This window comes from Cnephaeus nilssonii (assembly GCF_951640355.1).
Source record: "Cnephaeus nilssonii genome assembly, chromosome: 12".
Taxonomy (NCBI): domain Eukaryota; kingdom Metazoa; phylum Chordata; class Mammalia; order Chiroptera; family Vespertilionidae; genus Cnephaeus; species Cnephaeus nilssonii.
The window spans coordinates 13,540,517-13,562,445 of record NC_137083.1 but is presented as its reverse complement, the minus strand read 5'-3'; the positions used below and the strand labels follow the sequence as shown (position 1 = coordinate 13,562,445).

Sequence of the window (21,929 nt, the reverse complement as noted above, 5' to 3'; positions counted from 1 at the left end):
CCCAACTGGGCCTGGGATTGAACCTGCCCTTGACCCAGAATGAATCCGAGACCCTTCAGTAGGTGGGCCAACCCTCTAACCACTGAGCTGCACCAGTCAGGAGAGCAAATAATTTTCATTTACAAATATTTTAGGAGATGAAATTACTTCACTTCCAGTATTTTGTCTTTTAATGTTTTTTTAACAACTCAAAATAGCAACAACATAAAAGGAATGCAAGCATAAGAGTTTTGTAGATTAGCAAATAGTATACACTATAAAGGCATACAAGGAAGGTTAAGCATGATGGTTAATTTTATATATAAACTTGATTGACCCATGGGGTGCTCAGATGTTTGTTTTTTGATTGATTTCAGAGAGGAGGGGAAAGGGAGAGAGAGATAGAAACATCAATGATGAGAGAGAATCATTGATTGGTTGCCTCCTACTCGCCCCAGACCAGGAATCAAGTCCTGACCAGAAATTGAACAGTGCTGTACCGGTTCATAGCTCAATTGTCAACCACTGAGCCAAGCTGGCCAAACTCAGATCTCTGTTAAATATTATTCTTGGGTGTGTCTGTGAGGGTGTTTCTGGATGAGATTAGCATTTTAATTAGACTAAGTAAAGTAGGTAGTCCTCCCCTCTACCCCTGTGGGTGGGCCTCATCCAACCTATTGAAGACTTGAATACAACAACAAAAACTAAGGCAAAATTTTCTTTCTCGAAACATTGATGTGAGAGAGACACATGGATTATCTCTCGGCCTGAAAGCTAGAGCTGGAACATTGAACTCCTGCCTTCAGACTATATAACAGGCCATCCTGGTTCCAAAGCCTTTGGACTTGAACTGGAACTACATCACTGGTTTTCCTGGGTCTCCAGCTTGCTGACTGCAGATCTTGAAATTTCTCAGCCTCCATAGTCAGGTGAGCCAATCCTATTGGTTCTATTTCTCTGGAGAGCCCTGGTACAGTAGGGTACTTACCTGAAGTTCTATTGGAAATTTGAGTCAATGTAGCACAAAATTTAGCACTTTGTGGTCTACTCAAAATTACAGTGAGGTTAGTATTCTTACATCAGTGTTAGTTTATAGGATAAGGAAAGGGAGGACCAGAGGTCCAGTGACGGAGTGGGGATGTAGCAGAGCTGGTGCTCAAACTCAATTTCAAACCCCATTTCTAGAGCACTCTGTAGTACAGTTGTATGAAAGGAGGGGTTTTATCAAATTCAAATGTGTTGAGAACAGAGGAATGCTCGGTTTGGCTGAGGACTGGTTTTTCTTGCTTTGTTTCATTTTAAGTCCATCCCTGAGAGAATCTTGGGTCATAAAGGTCTACTTAACTTATCAGCACCCTCCCCGAACAAAAGGGAGGTCTCCTGGTAGATATACTCCTGGGCATCTCAGACTTGGTGTTATAAAGAAGCTATTAGGATTCTTATGTCTCTAAGATTGAATTCATGCCCCATGGGTGAACAGCTTATTGTCCCCAATCAGACCTCCAAATCAACTTGCAGAATCTCTCCTAAAAGCATGAGTTTTGGAATCTAACAGACTTAAGTTTGAGTCTGGTTTTGCTGTCTCCTAGTTGTGTGATTATAAGTGAGTTAATTGATCTCTCTGAACTTTATTTAGTGCCCTGTCTATAAATGTAGATTATTGATTTGTATGAGTGAATTTATTCAACAAGTCTTTCTTGGCTATGTTCTATGTGCCAGAAATGTAAAATGAACAAGAGAAAGTCTTCTACTTGCCAGAAGTACCCACTCTCATAGGAAGACACACATAAACCACGAAATAATTCCAAAAGACATATGGAGAGTGGTGACATCTCACCTGTAGTAGAGGCTTCTAGCATTCACCTATGTCCAAGTCTCCTTTCCTTCCAGCCTAATAAGAGGGTTACACTTCTGCCCCCTAGTAGTTAGGTAGTGTAACACAACTTGCCAGTGGGATGAGAATGGGAATAACATGGTCACCTCTGGGCTAAAACATGTAACTGCCAGCATGATACTCTCAATACTCTCTTCTCGTGCCACATCGACCAGAGAAGCCAAGACTTCTGGATGGTACAATTACAGGATGGTGAAGCCTCCATTAGCTCCTTCAAGGAAGTCACTGTGGGGAGCTGCCCATGAGAATGACCCAGACATAAAGCAGACTGACCAAAGAATAAACTTGTGTTAAGCCGCTGAGATTTGTGGGTTGTAAGTTACTAGGGCATGATCTAGCCTCACTAATTCACATCAGCCTGCAAAAAGCATTCTGAAAGAGTCAGAGCTTGACTGAGTGCTAACTGATGCATGAGAGGAGATCCAGGGGAAGACGTAAGGAAGGACCATCAGAACAGAGATGGAGGCAGAGCAAAGGCCCAGAGGGTTGCAGTGGCCTGGTAAGGTAGATAATCATAAATAGTTCATGAGTGCTGGAATGCAAAGTGAGTGCAAAAGGGGCAAAGAGAGACTGAAGAGATAGAGGAGACCAAACTATGGAAGGCCTTGTGGGGCATGTAAGTAGCTTGGCCTTAATTCTGAAGGAGATGGGAACCATGCAGGGCTTCTAAGCAAAGAAGTGACATGCTCGAGGTTATTTATGTAGAGGAAGGACTGAGGCAAAACTAGGGGCAGCAGACCAAGATGAAACTAAACAACTAATGGAAAGTACCTACCGTAGTACCTAGCAGAAAGAAGTACATCAATTCCCTTTTCCTGTACCCTGCACATATTTTAATGTAGTTTTAGAAACCAGCCAACCCTGTAGCACGACAATCTTACTTTCAGGACTCGTTAGAAATAAATGCTTCATTATGTAAGAGTGGATGTACGAGGCTGTCTCCTACAGCCTTGCCTGTAGAGGTAGAAAACTGAAAACAACCTGGATGTTCATTGAGAGGAAACTGGTCAAATAAAGCATAGATATATTCGGTGAAAAGCTATGTTAACTGACCTTGATGGGGTATTCATGGCATAGAGTTAAGTGAGGGGAAAAAAGTTGCAGAGTAATATGCATCATATGATTTCATTACTTTAAAAATAAATAAATAACACAGCCCTGTATGTGTTATTATGGTGCCTGTTTATACCCATTCACATGAGCTGTGGCAGGGCGTGTAAGGCAATGGCAGCTGTTAACAGTGCTCATCTCAAGGGGCTGGCAGTCTCAATATAGTTATAGTCAGTATGTATTACTTTCATAAGTTTTTACGTTGATAAAGATATGGAAAGAAAAACTCAGCCCTAGAGAACTGGAATTGGTAATGCCTTTTCTCTAGTAATTATTATCAATTGCAAAGGCATGAAAACCAATCTTCCAGCTAGAAGATTCCTCTTCTGATTGAAGTTTCCTCTTTTGGCTGGAATGTAACTGTTTTTAAAGCCAATGCCTTACCTTGAGTTCTCTGTGATTACTAATTGCAATGGATTGGACCCAACTCTCAGGAGATTTGAACGGATCTAGGCCTTCAGTGCTATTTATTCCATGATAGGAAGCCCTGTTCACTTTTAGGAAATGAATGGAAGTTCCCATCAGGATAAGCAAATTACTTTAGGTTGTGGGGGAGAAGCAACCAATCTTCCCAAAGTATTTCTTGGCCTTAAAACACCAAGGACATGGAAATGAAGCTGAATCATTGAAAGTTCATTGAGGGTGGAGCCAAGGCCTACAATAGGTGCTGACAAATTGAATCTAACTTAATTAAATAAAAGCACTACCTCAGATTTAGAATAACTGTTCTCATTTGCCAGCCTTTTGCACCAGGCTCATGAAAAAATAACACACACACACACACACACACACACACACACACACACACACCATCTTTCAAGAGGTACAACCTTAGGAGATACTGGAATGCTGAATTTAAGGTGTCTGTGAGCGACCTAAGTGGAAATACCCACTGAACACTGAAAATGTCTAAATTGGCTTTCCAGAATACAGGGGAGAGACTAGAGCCACAACATAAACTTGGGAATCATTTGTGTGGAAGAGAAAGGGTAAGTAACTCCACACAAGTATGAGCTGGCCATAGAAGGCACAGAGAAAGGGGGCCTGGGCCAGTTAGCAAACTCTTAAGATAGCAATTTAAGGAGTGGAAAGAAAGTAGAGTCCCTGGGTTCCAGTCTTGGCTCCACCCTTTTCCCAGCTGGCTGCTCTCGGGCTTATTACTTAACTTTTAAATTCTCCGTTTTCTCCTCTGAAAAATACAGTTGATATCATAAGGCCCTTAGAAAATTGTAGTAAGGACTAAATGAGGTAATATCTGCAAAGTACTTAGAGCACCTGTCGCACAAGGAGCCCTGCCAATCTCAGGGATCAGACAGGGAAGCAGCCGGAAGGAGGAAGGAGTGAGGAACGCAGGGAGAAAGGCACTGAGGCCAAGCTGGGAGGCGTGGTCAAAAGCTTCAAATTTGCCAGAGGGAAAGAAAGTAAGATTAGGACTAAAAGGCTTCCACTGGATTTAGCAATAAGGAAGTTACTAGGACTGGGCCAAAGCTGTTCAGAGTGGAAGCCAAACAAACTGTTTCCAAAGCAAAATAGGCAGCATTACTAGCATTCCGACAGATCCAGGAATCAAGTGATATCTTAAAAGAAGGTTAAAGAGGGTAAAATCAAAATTTTATTTAATTAATATCTTTCTGAGCATCAAAGCAATATATGATCAATGCAGAAAACAACTAAAAGTACAAATGGGGGTGGTGGGGTGGGGGGAGAGAAAAGTAGTGCTTATTTAACCTTCCAGAGAGACCTACATTTTTTCTGTGAACATGTATTTATATCAGGGTGTGGACACAAATAGTTCATTTAGTCATGTGACAAGCATAGCCTGTATTTGCTCAAAACTTCTAAAACCTATTATTTAAAGATGCTTGAGGGAAACTTAGAATATTCTTATGATATCAGAAGAGACAAGCCTTTTTAAAGTATGTCACAAAACCCAGAGCCATAAAAGAAGGAATATAAAGTCTGCTTCATATACATCTAAACCTACTGCGTAGCAAAAAACAAAAACAAAAACAAACAAACAAACAAAAAACATATAACACTATAAAGTAATAGAAAGATGAATGATAAATTAAAAATACATGGGAAAAACTAAAGTTTCCCTTTTGGAATTTATCAAGAGCTCCTTCAACTCAATATGAAAAGGATTAATAACCAACAGAAAATCAGATAAAGGATATGAACATAGTTAGTTCGATGAAAATAAAATAAAAATGATTTTCAAATATTTGGCCAGATGCTCTGTCTTACTTATACTAAGCGATACAAATTAAAACTACACTGAGATATGTTTTCCCTCGTCAGTCTGGCAAAGGTTAAGACTGAGAGTGTCATTCCTGATGAGAGTTGGAACACATATTCTCTCACACCTTGCCACAGGAAGCATTAAACTGCCACAGCCTCTATATAGCTGTATCGAAATAGCCCATATCCTTTGAGTACTTAATTCCATTTCTAGGAAACTATTCCATTAATATACTCACATGTGTGAAATCACGCATGGACAGTATTATTCATCATAGCATTATCTGTAATAACAACAAATTGGAAACAACCTAAAATTCCATCAATGGGGGACTGGTTAAATAAATGGAACACAAGGGCTAAGAGGAAGGAGAGAGCCCTGAATCTCCTGAAAAGGAATGATTGTTACAACTCATTCAAAAAGAAAGCAAGGCGTGCAACAGTGAAATTGTAACACTTAGGTGGAAGAATAAAATTAAGTCATGGGAAATGTGAATATTTTGCTAATCGATGTATGGAGTATTTCTAGGAAGAATCACAAGAAAAAGAAAAGAAAAAAAAAAACAGTAGAAGCATTTGCTCTCAAAGAGCTAAACTGTTTGGCTCAGGCAGAGTGGCAATGATTTCATTTTCACTGAGTACCCTTTGGTTCCTCTTGAATTGTGTACCCATGGGGGGAAAAAAAAGGATAATCTTTTAAAACAAAGTTAAATCTGTAAACCACTTTAGTTGTCTTTATTTTTGTAGCCATTTCTATTTTTAACTACCTTGATTCTTGCCTACTTTGATTCTTTTCTATTTCCCTTCTTTTCCCTTGCCCCACGTCTGTCTAATATAACAAACAAACAAAAAAGCAGCTTCTTATAATTTAGCACATGAAATATACCAATAAGTGTGCTTTATGGGTATGACTTCATTTAATTCTCACAACCACCCCCAGAAGGGAAGTTTTCTCTGCCGAAATTTACAAATGAGGAAACTCAGGCACAGGGGATTGAAGCTCAACCCAAAGTCATACACGCAGAAAATCTGTCTCTGATCTCTATGTTTCTTTTGGTAAACTGTACTGCCTGCAATATGGAATAAGTATGCATACATATATATTTTTAATTGTTGAATTAAGTATTACAGTCTTTGTTTCTAATTTGAAAATCAAGTGAGCTTAATATTTTATATGGCTTTTCAAAAACATACATACAAAAATAAATTTATGAATTAAACTATTTTTTCTTTCCAAACTCAGGATAACTTTCCACAAATCAGTTGAAAGAAAACCCCACCTTTCATTCACTCAGCAGCCCTGACCTCCCAGGAAGTGCTCAAAACCTTGCTATTCACTCACATGGAAAGATAAAGCCCTCTGGAAACTCAGTCAGTTGAAGAGAGAGCAATATGAATGTTTCTCCTATCTGCCAGGCAGGGTGCTAAGCACTTTACATAGGTTCTAACAGCTGTATGATGTGAGGCACAATTGTTACCTCCCGTTTTACAAATGAGAAAAATCAATCTCGATGGTCAGTAATTTCTTAGTGGACCCAGCTTGTAGGTTACAGAATAGAGATTTGAATCCAGGCCGTTTGGCTCCAAAGCCAGTGCCGCACGCCACTGCCTGGAAAGCGATTACTTCGGCACATGATGCCGTACGTAGGTCAGCCGGGAGGAGAGCTTTCACTGTTCCCGGAAATGGGTCAGGGCAGGCTTCCCGGAGGGTGCAGGCACGGTCTGAGAGTCTTGATGAAAGTTCCGAACAGAGAGATGTCGTGACATCCGAAAGAGATCATTCTACCCTGCACTGAAACTGATATGAAAAGATTTATATCCTTTAAAGAGGAAAAAATAATTGTAGCCTAGAGCCTCATGTGATCTGCCTGGGAGCTGTGCCATGTAACTGATCCAAGTTTCTGTCAGGGAGTTTTATATTTTACTCAATATTCTGAAGTTTGGCTATGGCATAGTCAAGTATCAAGCAGGTTCCTGTCATCAGACGGGTACTGTTAGTTTGTCTTTAATGCAACATCCTAGATGTGTGCAACAGAACGTAGCAGGGCTGAGTCAGAAAGAGGATGCAGTACAATAAGACTCAGTGCCAAGAATAACAGTAGGAGAAGTGATTCCTTGTGAATTCTGGTACAGTTAAGAGCTAAATGTATGACCTAAGAAGCATCCTTTGGGGACCTTATGAATAATAAATACTTCAGGGTTCATCCTGATTGCTAAGGGCCTCAAAGCTAGACTTAATTCATCAGCTCTGGTTGGGATGGGACAGTGACAAGGCAGAAATCTCTAGGCCTGTGGTGTTCTAATTCTCTGCTTTGCTGTGTCTAATTCTTTCATTATGACCACTCTTCTATCCCTAACTGGGCCATGGCTCAAGAGCTGGGCTCAGCCTCTGCCCTATCCACCAAGGTATTAGCCAGTATCTGATTGGGAAAACTGAAGGGCTTCTAATTCTGTAAATCACAAATTCTGCCCTAGATACATTCTGACTCTCCCAAACTCAGCTGATAGCCTGTGCCTACTTGTTTTTACAGATAGCAGCCTTCATTTTTAAACAATTTATCTTTATTGTTGAAAGTATTACAGATGTCCCCTTTCCACCACCCCCCCTTCATTGACCTCCCCCAACCCTGCACCTGAATACCACCACCCCCAGGCCGACTGCACTACTATCTGTGTCCATGGGTTATGCATGTATTGACAGCCTTCATTTTGAGACATAGGAGCAGCATGCTTTGGCCAGAACAATTTCTTTTCCTAAAATGATTTATGGCTGGCCCGGCCAGCATGGCTCAGTAGTTGAGTGTCAACCTATGAACCAGGAGGTTGCAGTTCGATTCCTGGTTGGGACACATGCCCGGGTTGCAGGCTCAGTCCCCAGTGTGGGGTGTGCAAGAAGCAGCAATCAATGATTCTCTCTCATCATTAATGTTTCTCTCTCGCCCCCCCCCCCCTCTTTCTTCCTCTCTGAAATCAATAAAAATATTTTTTCAAGGATTTATGGCCAATTGCCTTTGAAAGGTAAGATCAAATAATGCTTTTGATACATGTTTTTTCCTACAATCCCTAAATAGTATCCAAATAATAACCAAGCTCTGGATTGCATTGATTTTTACCTTCAAATTATCCCTTTGCTCCCTTGGATCCACTGGTGTGCTGGAAGACTAGCTTTCAGGAGCCCTGGTTTGTAGCATTTGCCAATTTCCATGGTATAAACACTCCCACCTTGTCTAAAATGAAGCTACCAATAGGAATCACCCAGTACAAAGTTGACAAGCATGAGCACAGTTGCTCTCTTGAGCCTGAACCAGCCAGCCCCCTCATACCTCTGCCTGAGCTCCATTCTGCTCTTCTGCTAAGATAGTTGCTCCATAGCTTCCTAGCCCACTTCCCCCTCCAATCCCCTAGGGTCTTCTTTTCCTCACTCAGATTGACACTTTTATCATGTCACTGCCCTTCTCAAACCATCTTCCTCGGCTCCCTATTCCCTTCACTTCTGACTAGCTTTCAGAACCACCCCCATAATCTGGTCCAAGACAAGGGTTATTAGATATAACCAATAAAAATACAAGATGCCCAGTTAAATTTTAATTTCAGCTGAGCAAGGAATACATTTTTAGCATAAGTATGTCCCATGCAATATTTGGCATATGCTTATACTAAAAATTATTTGTTGTATATCTGAAATTTATCTGGGTATCTTTTATTTTATCTGGCAACCCTATGCCTAACCTATCCACCATCTCTCTAGAGAGAGAGGAAGGAAGAGGAACATTTTACCTCTCCTCCCAACACCTGCCAGCTTCTTCATGGTTCTGGGACCCTGTATGATCTTAAGTAAATCATTTAACCTCTCTGAGGTTCAGTTTCTTCATCCATAAGTGAAGCTAATAATGGCCACTTCCATAGAGTAGGATTTAAATGAATTAATGTGTGTAAAGCATCTAGCCTAGCACCTGGCATTCAATAAATACCTGCTTGATCCAACATGTCAATTCTCAATAACTCAAAATATCTCAGAAGAAAAACCATACTGTGGTTATGAAATCTAAGGGCCAGAAGTTCCCCTAGGACAGTGATCGGCAAACTGTGACTCGCAAGCCACATGCGGCTCTTTGGCCCCTTGAGTGTGGCTCTTCCACAAAATACCACGTGCAGGCACACACGTACAATGCGATTGAAACTTCGTGGCCCATGCACAGAAGTCGGTTTTCGACTCTCAAAAGAAATTTCAATTGTTGTACTGTTGATATTTGGCTCTGTTGACTAATGAGTTTGCCCACACCTAGGACAGTAGCTCTCCCACTGTAGTCACAGCTGGTCCTCACAGCCAATTGGCCTGGAGGTCAATTCCTTCCAGTGACACCAACAGCAACAAAGTCTCAACTACAAGACTGTGCTCACAGCTCACAAAGGGGTGTACCTACAGCTCCCAGCTCAGGTAACTGGGGAGCCACTGGGCAATGTAGGACACCTACTACACAAGGCCACTTTACCAACTCAAGGAGACATAGCAGCTCTACCCAATACATAGAAACAAATGTGGACACAAAGAAACATGTCACAAATGAAAGATGGAAGAAAGCAAACTGGATATAGAGTTCAAAACCTCAGTTATAAAGTTACTTAAGAATATGCTAGAAACCTCAAAAAAAAAATGGAAAAGGACCAGTCAGAAATTAAGCATACACTGACTGAATTAAAGAATAATATACAGGGATTCAACAGTAGAGTAGAGGATTCTGAGAATCAAATCAATGATTTGAAATGTGAGGAAGCAAAGAACACCCAACCAGAAGAGCAAAAAGAAATAAGAATCCAAAAGTATGAAGATAGTGTAAAGAGCCTCTGGGAAAACTTTAAGCATACCAATATTCGCATTACGGGATGCCAGAAGAAGAAAGAGAGCAAGATAATGAAAACCTATTTGAAGAAATAATGACAGAAAACTTCCCCTACCTGGTGAAAGAAATAGACTTACACATCCAGGAAGCACAGAATCCCAAACAAGAGGAACCCAAAGAGGACCACACCAAGACACATCATAACTAAAATGCCAAGGGCTAAAGACAAAGAGAGAATCTTAAAAGCAGCAAGATAAAAGAAGTTAGTTACCTACAAGGGAATGCCCATATGACTGTCAGATGATTTCTCAACAGAAAATATTCAGGCCAGAAGGGAGTGGCAAGAAATATTCAAAGTGATGAATAGCAAGGACCTCCAACCACGATTATTCTACCTAGCAAAGCTATCATTTAGAATGGAAAGTCAGATAAAGAGCTTCACAGACAAGGAAAAGCTAAAGGAGTTCATCACCACCAAGCCAGTATTATATGAAACTAGAGGTCCAGCGTGCAATTGAAATCACGCAAGGAGGTGCCCCGCCTCCCGCAGTGTGAGGAGGCACCCCACAGGCCACTGTGGGAGTCAGGCCGGACTGCCCCCACGGGCGGCTGGGACCCACGCCTGACTGGCTCCCCAGGCCTCTCCTGCCCCCCTGCCTGTGTCTGCTCTAGGGCTTCCCTCCCCCGCCTGTGTCCACTCCAGGCCTCACCTGCGCACGCAACCTCCTCCTGTCTGGTCGTCCCATTACAGTGTCCTGGCCTAATTTGCATATTACCTCTTTATATATTGATATGTTGAAGGGTATTCTTTAAGAAGAGGAAGAAGAAGAAAAGAAAAAGATAAAAAAAATATGAGCAACAAAATGGCAACAAATACATACCTATCAACAATTGAATCTAAAAATCAAAATAAGCAAATAAGAAGTCTAATGAACAGAATAAACTGGTGAATAAAATACAATCAGAGGCATGGAAATGGAACAGACTCATGATTCTCAGAGGAAGGGGGTGAGGGGGCGGGAAGAGATTAAACAAAGATCTTATATGCATATATGCACTACCTATGGACACAGACAATAGGGCGAGCCGGGAACCTGGTGGAGGGGGCCAATGGGGGGGAAGAAAAAGGGACATTTGTAATAATCTGAACAATAAAGACTTTTTTAAAAAGTTAAGATCATCAAAAGAGAATATCAAATGCCAGAGTGGAGGAAACCATTTCCCTGCATCCTGGTCATTTGCCAAGCTGACTAGTGTATCAAGTGTGCCTTTACTCCTGTCAGTACCTCTCATCCACAGAGAAGTAGTGCATGTGCTCCAGGATGGATGATATAGGGCCATCATACCACAGAGCCCTTGGGGGACACAATAGTGCTGCTCAGATACACACAATGGTGGAGATCCCACAGCATAGGAGAAACCACAAGCCTGGCAGACCAAAGTCATGGCAGACCATCAGTCAAGCTTCCTGTGAACATAGGCTTCTAAGACCTCCCTTACACAGTGAGGGCAGCATCCCTTGGAGCCCTGACTATGATCTGTAGGTCAAGGACTCAGCTCTGTGCTGCACATACCCACACCCATACACAGAACTCAAGACCAGGAAGAAATCACCTCTGATTCTTTGACTTGCTTACCTGGATCTGAATTCTTCTGTAATATTTTTAATCAATCCAGGAGAACTTTTCTTCAGGAATAATAAACCCCATTGTCTCCGAATTACAGTGTGCTCAACATGTCCAAAGCATCTCATGGATATTATTCCACCATGAGGACTAGAGAAACTTTTCCTACCTTCATGGATCCAGCTTGCTAAGGAGAACACACATGAGGCTTAGTTCAGAAAGACTAAGACACTCTTTTTTTTTTCTTTTTTTTTTTAATAAATAGTAGCCAAAGGGCAGGGAAGGGAGGTGAAGTACGTCATAAGTTGGCCAGCAGAATCCCCTGGTCTTACCATTATATGTGATGCTTTCAAGTGGGTTCTTAGTAGTTTAATTTTGAGAGAAAAGAGTAGAAGGAACTAGTGAATGCATTTGCATGCTTAGTTTCTGCCTATGACACCCAACACGAGAGAGCTGCGACCTTTGGAGAAACCGAAGATGGCTCAAATGACTTGTGAGGATAACTTAACTCTGTGTTCTTTGCTGACAAGTTGATGTTTCCTAATTGTAAAGCAGAACCAGCAGCCACCAACAGAGAAGGTGTGTACTCCACAGACAGAGAAGAAATAGAGCACTGAAACTCAGCCTAAGGGACCTCCCCGCCCTGGGGTGCAGGGCCAATGAAACTCCTCCAGGGTCAGCAATGCAAGTTCTCATCACCAAACCAGCTTCAGAGCAGCTGGCTTATTAAGCTCTAGAGGTCTGGGAACTCTCTTCCAAGCCTGAAATCCAAGGGAAAGGGGACACGGGGAGGGGTGTGGTCCCCACGGCAAAGGGAGTGTACATTGTTGCCCCAGGAGAAGCCACTTCCCTCCCAAGATGCCTGGGACTTCCCACCTCCTGAGGGGAAGGTAACTGAGCACATAGCAAAACAATGAAGGCACAGAACAGTTGACCTGCCCGCACAGTTCTGAATGAGAAATCCGGCAGAGCAGATGTGCCCCTCCCTGGCCCTGGGAGACCTTCACTCTCAGCAAAGCTGAGGCCAGACCAAGAAGTCACCAGGAGCTACAAGTGGACATCAGAGCTGAGGTTGTGGGGGCCAGGACTGAGATGGGCCCTGCTTAGAACTGTCCAGAGTTTTGGTCTCCAGGCCTGGCTGCCCTCCAATATCAGGCAGCCTTTTCCAAGTAGACATAACACATGTCCCGAATATTTTCTCTCCAGGTAATGCCACTGCTTTTCCCAAAGCAGAGACATTTCCCAGAGCCTTACCGTCCTGGTATCTGCTCTGGGAGTTGCAGCCCCAGAAGAAGCTGTCAAATAACCCACTGTTTCAGTTACAAACTTCTTATGACTTAGTGACAAGTAAAACCACATCTGACAGCAACTGCAAGTTCCCTATTGCCCAGTGACTTCTCCTTTTTTTCTTGGGATACCCCCTCCTGCTAAATCATAGGCCCATCCCCCGTAATAAAGACAAAGAGCCCAATGCCACATTTTAACTGAAATGTGGGAAACACCTCCTGAGAGCTTAAGACCAAATGCAAGCTACTTTTCCCCCTTCAACTCGAATGCATTGATGGATGCTCTGAACTGGACTCCACCAACATGTAGGAAAGCAGTCATGGACAATAATTTCGAGGGCATAGGCAGGACCAGCCAGCCCTAGACACAGTGGTCAAGAAGCAAAGCTATCTTGGTTTCCCTTCTTCCTCCCCACACATTCTCATTTGTCCTGCGTCTTTTGGTCTCAGCTGGCAGTCTTTTCAAATCCAGCCATTGAGGTTATTAGTTAGTAAATGCTAACAGCACCATCTTTCCTGGTCATTTGTACATATTAAAATATGAGGGATGAGCTCTCTGAGTGGAAAATCCATTGACATCCAGAGAAAGGAGGCTACCATGGTGGAGCTATGGATGTTGCATTAACACTTAGGAGCACAGGAGAGATCATTTCTCCCACAAGCAAGATAAAGACCTAGGATCTAGGGTATGCAAGGTGGAAGACAGTGTTCCCCAGCCTCCCACCCACCATGTGTGTGTTCCCAGCCCCACACAGCTGCACCTTTCCTGGATGCCAAGAGCACAGACCTGGGATTAGGTCTGGCTCCCTTGCCCCCCAAGGGCCACTCTCAGGATTTTGAATGAAAATGACCATGGACAGGGAAGGCTGCAGGCTTCTGTCATAAAAACACTCTGTGGAAAGCCTTGGAAATGGCGTGCAGCATAAGACGCAAGCTGGGCTCATTATTTAAACTGGGAAACAGCCTGGCTGGTGCAGCTCAGTGGTTGAATATCGACCCAGGAACCAAGAGGCCACTGGGTTTGATTCCTGGTCAGTGCACATGCCTGGGTTATGGGCTCGATCCCGTCGGGGCGTGCAGGAGGCAGCTGATTGATGATGTTTCTCTCTATATATACCTCTCTAAAAAAATCAATAAAAACATATATTTAATAAATAAATTAGGAAACCAGGTTTGGGATCCTAATGTTCCTTTTTAAAAAAGAGAGGGGAAATCACTTTTTTTCTTTCATTTTCCACTTTTGTCATAAGGTATTTTCAACAAAACATAGAACCTTATTTCTTCAGAGGGAAAATGACTGGGTGACCGGCTGGTGGCTGACACAGTGGTCTGGCTCATACATAGTTTCCTCACTGGCAAGACACCGCAGAGCTCAGCTGGAGGAGTTCTCCCAGGCAGAGACCCAGAGCCAGGAATGTTGCAAAGAGCCAGTGTTTACTGAGGGATTACTGCGCACCAGGGATTTTAAACACTTCGTCTCATTCAGTCTGCACAACAGTAATGTGGGAAGAATTGTTATTCCCCCAATTTTATTTTATTTATTTTTGTTTTGTTTTTTTATATTTTTATTGATTTCAGAGAGGGAGAGGGAAAGAGAGATAGAAACATCAATGATGAGAGAGAATCATTGATTGGCTGCCTCCTGCAGGCCCCCCCAGTGGGGCTCGAGCCTGTGTGCCCTCCCCTAGAGCATTGCCTAGGTGACACCCAAACAAGAGGAAAGTACAGTGTACGACTGTGTGTACATAATATACAAACCAATAATGAAAATACAGAGGTGAGTACCTGAGTAGCTCAGAGAGCCTCACCCAGATTAGGGTAGCAGAGGATTTAGTTGAAAATTCTGTGGACCAGGAACTGCCTCTGGGAAGAGAGAAGCTGGAAAGGAAGGAGACTTGCTTTTCCTTATATACTCTGATGTCTTATTTGAATATTTTATCATGCACATGTACTTCCTATTTTCAAAACTTTTAATTGAAAAGAAAAATCTGTATGTTGTTGTCGAGTCACTAAGTGTTTGAAATTTACTGAATCACATTTTCTAAAAAAACAGGTGAGGAAAAAGACAATCCCACACAAGAGACCTGTCACATGCATCACAGGGGAGCCAGGACGGGTGGCTTCCTTCAGTGCAGGAGTGAGGACTCAGCTGGGGGTGTCTGAATTGCTCAAGACCTAAGAGCACTAAAAAGGAAACCATTTAACCATCCTCTCCCATTTTCATTTTCGAACTAATACCACTGCTGCCGCCACGGCAGGACTGCCTCTCTGTAGAAAGTCAGTGAAAGAATGGATGACCTCACTTTCTCCAACAGGTGGGTCCTGTAGTGTTGTGCACAAAACAAAACTCAGTAAATCGATGCATATTTTTAATACCATAGCAGAGTTCCTTGTCTTAGCAATCCAGGCGCGATCCTCTTTGCAAAGCAAAGAAGCCAATTTCGTGATAACGCTTGTTTTGTAAATAAATTTGAGGGTTTTTGTGTGTGTGTTTTTGTGTGTGTGCTCAATGAGGGTCCTAGTTTCAGCCTGGAGCCAATCATCTGAGCTATCTGGGTGTCTGGGAGACCGGTGGGACGGCCTGGTCATGAGCCTATTTGCATGAGACCAAGGACTTTCCTGCAAGAGACATCGTCATTGTAAGGGCTGAGGGAGCCTGGTCAAGCTCGGCCAATGAGAAAGGCTGGGGCACTAGAGGAGAACCGTGATCAGAGCCTAGAGCGGAGCCTGTGTTTGATTGCTTCCCAGCCGCCTGTGGACTCAAATCAAGTAAAACAGCAGGAGGAAGCTATGAACACAAGCTCCAGAAAATGCCACAAGGTACTCCTTTGACATCCCATCAAAGAGGTGAGTAGTATTTGCCCCACTTTTTCCTGAACCAAGTGGGTGTCACTAACTTGAGGGCTCCAGCAGACCCAGCACCCACCCAGGCTCCTTGGGGCTCCTCTGCGGGAGTGGGATCACCCCACTGCCAGCAGCAGGACAGCACAGCAGCCCAAGACAACCCCCTTGGCACAGAGATCAAAGTCTTCACCAGCCGGGTTCTAAGGGGCCACTAGGGAGAGAGCAGGGCTGTAGCTGACCAGGCCAAAGTGAGTTGGAGCAGGTGAGGAGGAAACTTATAAATGGTGGCAACAGAGTCGTTTTTGTAGGCTCCACACACTGCACCTGGAGACTCCTGGGGGTTAACTGCACAAGATTTGGGGGCAGGCAGGTATTTCTGCAACAGCTGGTCATGGCAAGGGCCAGGAAAGAAAAGTACTGCCGATGGCTCAGAGCGTTGTCAGGCTGGTGGGCTGTGGTGGGCTGAGGAAACTCAGAACCTCTTAGTTTTTACAAATGTAAAAAAAACTGGAAAACTAAATCTTAGCCTGTTAATCTGGTAATTAAAGTTTTTTTTAAAAGTCATAGTCAGCCTTAGCTTCTTCAAACCCTCTAAAACTTTGTAGATGACTTTAGCTTTACTTTCCTTCTCAACACATGCCTAAGTGCTGAGTCACTAAAAAAAAAAAAAAAAAAAAAAAGTAGAGGAAGAGTGATCTTGCTTCTAGGGCTCCTTGGTAATGACCTAAGCGGCGCATTTCCCTCTGATTATGATTCCTATGATGCTAAAGAACGTCACATTGCACAATCTTAATAAGGTTTCCAATCAGCCCCACCCACCCTGGCCCCACCCCCACCCTTCAACAAAGATTTATCAAATGTGGGATTTTCCCATGAGTCTCAATATTAGAGTCTCAACCCTCAATAAATATGAGGCTGAGGATGTCTGAGGCTCATTCTGTCCTCGAGCCCACCAGGAAGAAAAGAGAGCTCCATCTCCCTCTAGGAGACAGCTATGAACTCCCTCTCCACAAGTAAGTGAAGGAAATCCCTAGCCTGGGAACTGCCCGGAGGCCGGAGGCCGTGCCTGGGTGAGAGAGAGGGTGTGCGCTGTGAGGGCTGGCGGGCAGCCAGCAGCCAGCAGCCAGAGGCACAGCTTCCCCAGCTGTGCAGGCTGCTCACTGCTGCTCTCCCTTCCCTCCGGCACAGACACCTTCAGTCCAGTGGCCTTCTCCCTGGGGCTGCTCCTGGTGATGGCTACTGCTTTCCCTACCCCGGTTCCTCGGGAAGAAGATTCTAAAGATGACACCGCCTCAAATAGACCTCCACTCACCTCTTCAGAACAAATTGAAAAACTCATTAAGTCCATCCTCCTCGAAATCTCTGACATGAAAAATAAGGTGGGTAAGCTCAATGGAGGGTGATGGAAGGCCTGTCTGGGCATGCCTCTCCTTGCCCCTGGATGGGGACAGGGTTCCTGCATTGGGAGGTCTCTGATGGGTTCTTCTGGGGAAGTTTAGATTTGAGGTCAAAGAAGCAGACTGTCTTATGGATTTCTCCTCTGCTGCTGGTCTCAGGGAACCCCTTTCCCTCCTGGAAAATACAGAATGGGGCTGGAATCCGTGTGCCCTGGCCCATTCCCCACTCCATACTTGACATGAGCTGAGAGTCACTGTTTCTTAGGACTCCCTTTTCCCTAACCAAAAAATAAGGTCTGTTGATCTTTTTTTGTGTCTGTTGGACTTTGGGAGGATTAGAAAAGTGGCACCTGGAATGAATGTTCAGTTTTTCAGGATAGTCACAGTACTTTTAAGTTATACAAGTGTGGTGGTTAGGAATTCCTCAAAGTCATTCCAACTTACATACTGCAAACTCGATAGCCCACCAAAGTGGCAAAATTATAGGTAGGTTAAAGCAGCTCCTAAGCTTTAAATGCAGGGTAGTTTGACTCTGTTTTGTAGAAAGAAAAGAACACAGAAAAGGGGATTTGGGCACCCAAAATCTCCTCTGGTTTTGCTGAACCAGCTTTGTGATCTTGGGCAAATTTCCTACCACCTCTGGGCTCCACCTGTAAAACTGTGGGATAGGACTAGATGATCTCACAGGTTCTTTCAACTGAAACATTCCATGGTTCAAATGATCTTCACGTAATTATTTTCAAAATGTATTAAATATGTAGTATGTGCCAGGTACTTTTTATAATTATTATGTCTCATCCTCACAACAAACTTATGAGGAGGTGCTTCATTATCCCCAATGTGGAGAGAGGGACACTGAGACTCAGGACAGTGAGGCAAGCCTGAAGTCACAAGTGAGCCTGGAATTGAACCCAGCTGTGCTCATCCTCCACTAGATTTGCTTGCCTAGATGCTAATGGGTTCTGACTTCATTTTTCTTACGAGAACTTCCTGGCCATGGTGGAACATGACTAGGCCCTCTAGTGGTGTTTGTGTTAGGGGCACTTATATGATAACAATTTTGGTATTTCTTCCCAGATGTGTGACAACCATGAATCGTGTAAAAACAGCAAGGAGGCACTGACAGAAAACAACCTGAACCTTCCAAAACTGGCCAGAAAAGATGGATGCTTCCATTCTGGATTCAATCAGGTACCCACACATCATATTCACTGTTAGCTATTCCTGAGTTCTCCACCTTGTATGCAGGGTCTGTGTACACATAGACCAGGCAGGCAACAAAGAAGGTGATAGATGCAAAGAATATTGTGTAAATTTCATGAGGAGGCCAACAGAAATCTTTGTAAAGGCAACTTATTTTTGAATGGCATGGTCAGAGATAGCCAACCTCCCTTGGGATTTTCACAGTGGTCATATGTTAGAAACCCCAGCAGGTTTAGCTGGTTGATCCTGTATGAGGTGGTGGTTCGGTGACCTTTCTCCTCCTTGGCTGCCCTTAGTGTTGTCCTCCCTGCTGAGGTTATTCTCTACACCTTTCTCCTTCTAGGCAGTGAGATAACCTGTGCTGACTTCTGATTATTCCAGAAAAGGTTTTAGCCCAACATTGACAAGGGCAGGAGTGCAGCCAGAGGGAAGAGCATTAAAGGGAGTATAGAGAAGGACCCCCTTGCCACATTCTAGCATCCACTGGGCTTTGAGTAAAATTAAGTGGTGTTTCTGATTGTCCAGATCAGGGGTCCTCAAACTTTTTAAACAGGGGGCCAGTTCACTGTCCCTCAGACCGTTGGAGGGCCGGACTATAGTTTAAAAAATACTATGAACAAATTCCTATGCACACTGCACATATCTTAATTTTGAAGTAAAAAAACAAAACGACAAAAACACCCGCATATGGCCCGCGGGCCGTAGTTTGAGGACGCCTGGTCCAGATACTTAAAATAGGGCAGCTGATGCTGTCTGATGTCTTTAAGCATGATGCCTAAGAAGTATGGGAAGTTCCCAGGGGTGGAAGTGAGGGGTGGGAATGGTTAGAGGGAAAAGTTGTTAAATTATAGCAATTTTGTTTTAAACATTTTATTTTATTTTTAAAAAATACATTTTTATTGATTTCAGAGAGGAAGGGAGAGGGAGAGAGAGATAGAAATATCAATGATAAGAAAGAATCATTGACTGGCTGCCTCCTGCACACCCCACCCTGGGGATCAAGCCTACAACCTGGGCATGTGTCCTAACCAGGAATCGAACCATGACCTCCTGATTCATAGGTTGATGCTCAACCACTGAACTATGCCAGCTGAGCAAATTATAGCAATTTTAACTTTTAAAATTCATTATATCTTCCTGGCAATAACCAATTTTCCCACCATCTTTCCTCTTAGGAGACCTGCTTGATAAGACTCACCACCGGTCTTCTGGAGTTTCAGGTATACCTTGAGTACCTCCAGAATACATATGAGGAACATGCCAAGGCCATGCAGATGAGAACCAAAGCCCTGGTCAAGATCCTGAGGCAAAAGGTGAGTGTTGCCTCGTCTCCTCACTTGGTGTGGCCAATACAGTCTCAAAGAAAGCAGCCCAGACAATTTGGGAATGTAAAGCCAATTCAGAAGACATGGTTGCATGTAAAAGAAAGGAACTGAGAAGTATTTCCTGATAGTTAGAACTGTTTTTATGTGTGTATGTTGGGAGGGGAGGTGGGAATGTTAGATCTCTTCTGCAAAGGATATCAATAACTATATTTGAAACTATGTTAAGTTAGGTAGATTTTGACATCAACTTCTAATAGCTTAAGAAATAAGAAAAAAAAAAGTATCTGTAGAGGCAGAAGGAAGCACATACAACCCTGCTCAGTGATCCATAATCACAAAGAACAGAGAGCACAAAAATTATTTTAATATTTTAAGTATCGCCAAGAGACATTCTTATCATTATGGTAGCAACTCCTTTTTCCAACTTTTTGCAAAAAGAGTTAACATAGAGAATTGGCTAAAGACTGGAAGAACAGGTACAGGTCTTTGGTACTACCAGCTGGCCATTCAACTGCCACATGATGGAGACTTGATGGCACAGTGTATAGATGAGCCAAACAGAGCTCAATGAAAAGTCCCTGTGGAGAAGCCTATGGGTACTAATCCTGCCTTTTGCCTAAATCCGGGCATCTCCCACTTTAACCCTTTGCACTCGCTTGCTTTTTTCTCGATTCCTTTATTCTAATGCTAACTGTGTCGAGTCACACTCGACATCTGAGTGCAAAAGGTTAATGTGCACACAAATTCCCTGGGGGTCTTGTTCCAATGCAGAGCTTGATTCAGCAGATCTGGGGTGAGACCTGAGACTTGCATCTAACAAGCTCCAGGTGATGCCATTGCTGTAGTGCTCAGGCCACGCCTGGAGGTGTCCCTTGTCAGTGGGTCTATGGGAAGGTGTTTCCCAGTCCTCCTACACCACTAGATCAGTGGTCTCTCAACAGATGCTGAATAGATGGGTGAGAGAAATTGGAGGGAAATATTAGTGTCAGAGGCCACTCAAGAACCATTGAAATGCCTCTAACTATAGGTTCTTCATTTGAATATTGAATTCCAACCATGTGCCAGGCACTGGTTAAGACAACAGAGACAAGTGAGACCATGTGGCTGCCCTTGGGATGCTTATGCTCTAAAGGAGCCAGAGCAGCAAAGGGATGCTTAGAACTCAGTTGCTATGAAAGGGCAGACTCGGAGGAAAAGCACCTCACCCTATCTGGGCAAGGCAGGGTAGGTGGCCCCAATTAGTCTTCTTCACCCCAAATCTGAACATCTCCCCACAGCCCAGAGCATCCCTCCACGAAAAGGATTTGTTCAATATTTAAACAATTCTTCTTGCTTTCTTTCCCTTCAGATAAAGAATCCCGTTGAAGAAACCACCCCTGACCCAACCACAAACACCGGCCTGCTGGAGAAGATGCATGCACAGAATGAGTGGCTGAAGACCACGACGATTCACCTCATCCTGCGAAGCCTCGAGGACTTCCTGCAGTTCACTCAAAGGGCTATCCGGATGTAGCCTGGGCATCTAAAATGGTTGCAACTCATGGACATTCCTTTCTCTGGTCAGAAAGCTGTCCACTGGGTACATAACTTATGTTGTTCTCTATGAAGAACTAAAAGTATGAGCAATAGGACACTATTTTAATTATTTTTAATTTATTTATATTTAAATATGTGATATTGAGTTAATTTATACAAGTGATATTTATATTTTTATGAAGTGCCACTTGAAATACTTTGTGTGTTCATTTTGAAAAAAATAACAGATGGTTATACAGCTTGAATACCTTCATTTCAGAGTCAGATCATTTCTTGGAATGTGTAGGCTTACCTCAAATAAATTGCTAACTTATCATGTTTTTAAAAGAAATATTTATAATGTATTTATATAATGTTTAAATTGTTTTTATACCAGTAAAAGCCTTTTTAAAAAATCAGCAACCAAGTCTCTGTGAGTTTCTGTCACCAACAACAGCACAAAAAGTGACAATCAAAAAGTGATATCTGGTGAAAGATAATTGATCACCTACTCCTACCGCATGCCAGGCACCATGCTAAATGTGTTGCATCCATCGTATTTAATCCCGCACTTGCACACTCTTTAATGGATGAGGGAGAGTAAGTGATTCTCCTAAGTCACCCAGCTGGAAGGTAAGGCATAGGCCCAGATTTGAAATCCAGGTCTAC

The 21,929-nt window shown here is 43.1% G+C and overlaps 1 protein-coding gene across 2 annotated transcripts; it reads left to right on the top strand.

Moving 5' to 3' along the window:
• Nucleotides 1-15,605: 15,605 nt before the first annotated feature.
• On the top strand, nucleotides 15,606-21,675 carry IL6 (interleukin 6). Of its 2 annotated transcripts, none has more exons than XM_079786462.1 (5): nucleotides 15,606-15,823; nucleotides 17,009-17,199; nucleotides 18,295-18,408; nucleotides 19,596-19,733; nucleotides 21,094-21,675. In XM_079786462.1, exons 1-5 carry the CDS (start codon nucleotides 15,787-15,789, stop codon nucleotides 21,256-21,258), a joined length of 645 nt encoding a protein of 214 aa, XP_079642588.1. In that variant the 5' UTR covers nucleotides 15,606-15,786; the 3' UTR covers nucleotides 21,259-21,675. The 2 variants fall into 2 exon arrangements, with proteins under 2 accessions (XP_079642588.1, XP_079642589.1); XM_079786463.1 differs by lacking the exon at nucleotides 15,606-15,823 and adding an exon at nucleotides 16,681-16,833.
• The last annotated feature ends 254 nt before the right edge of the window (nucleotides 21,676-21,929 follow it).

Coding starts and splice junctions, on each gene's coding strand:
- IL6 (XM_079786462.1), top strand. CDS start 15,787: ATGCCACAAGGTACTCCTTTGACATCCCATCAAAGAG. Junction 18,409..19,595: donor TCCATTCTGGATTCAATCAG/GTACCCACACAT, acceptor CTTTCCTCTTAG/GAGACCTGCTTGATAAGACT. Junction 19,734..21,093: donor TCAAGATCCTGAGGCAAAAG/GTGAGTGTTGCC, acceptor CTTTCCCTTCAG/ATAAAGAATCCCGTTGAAGA.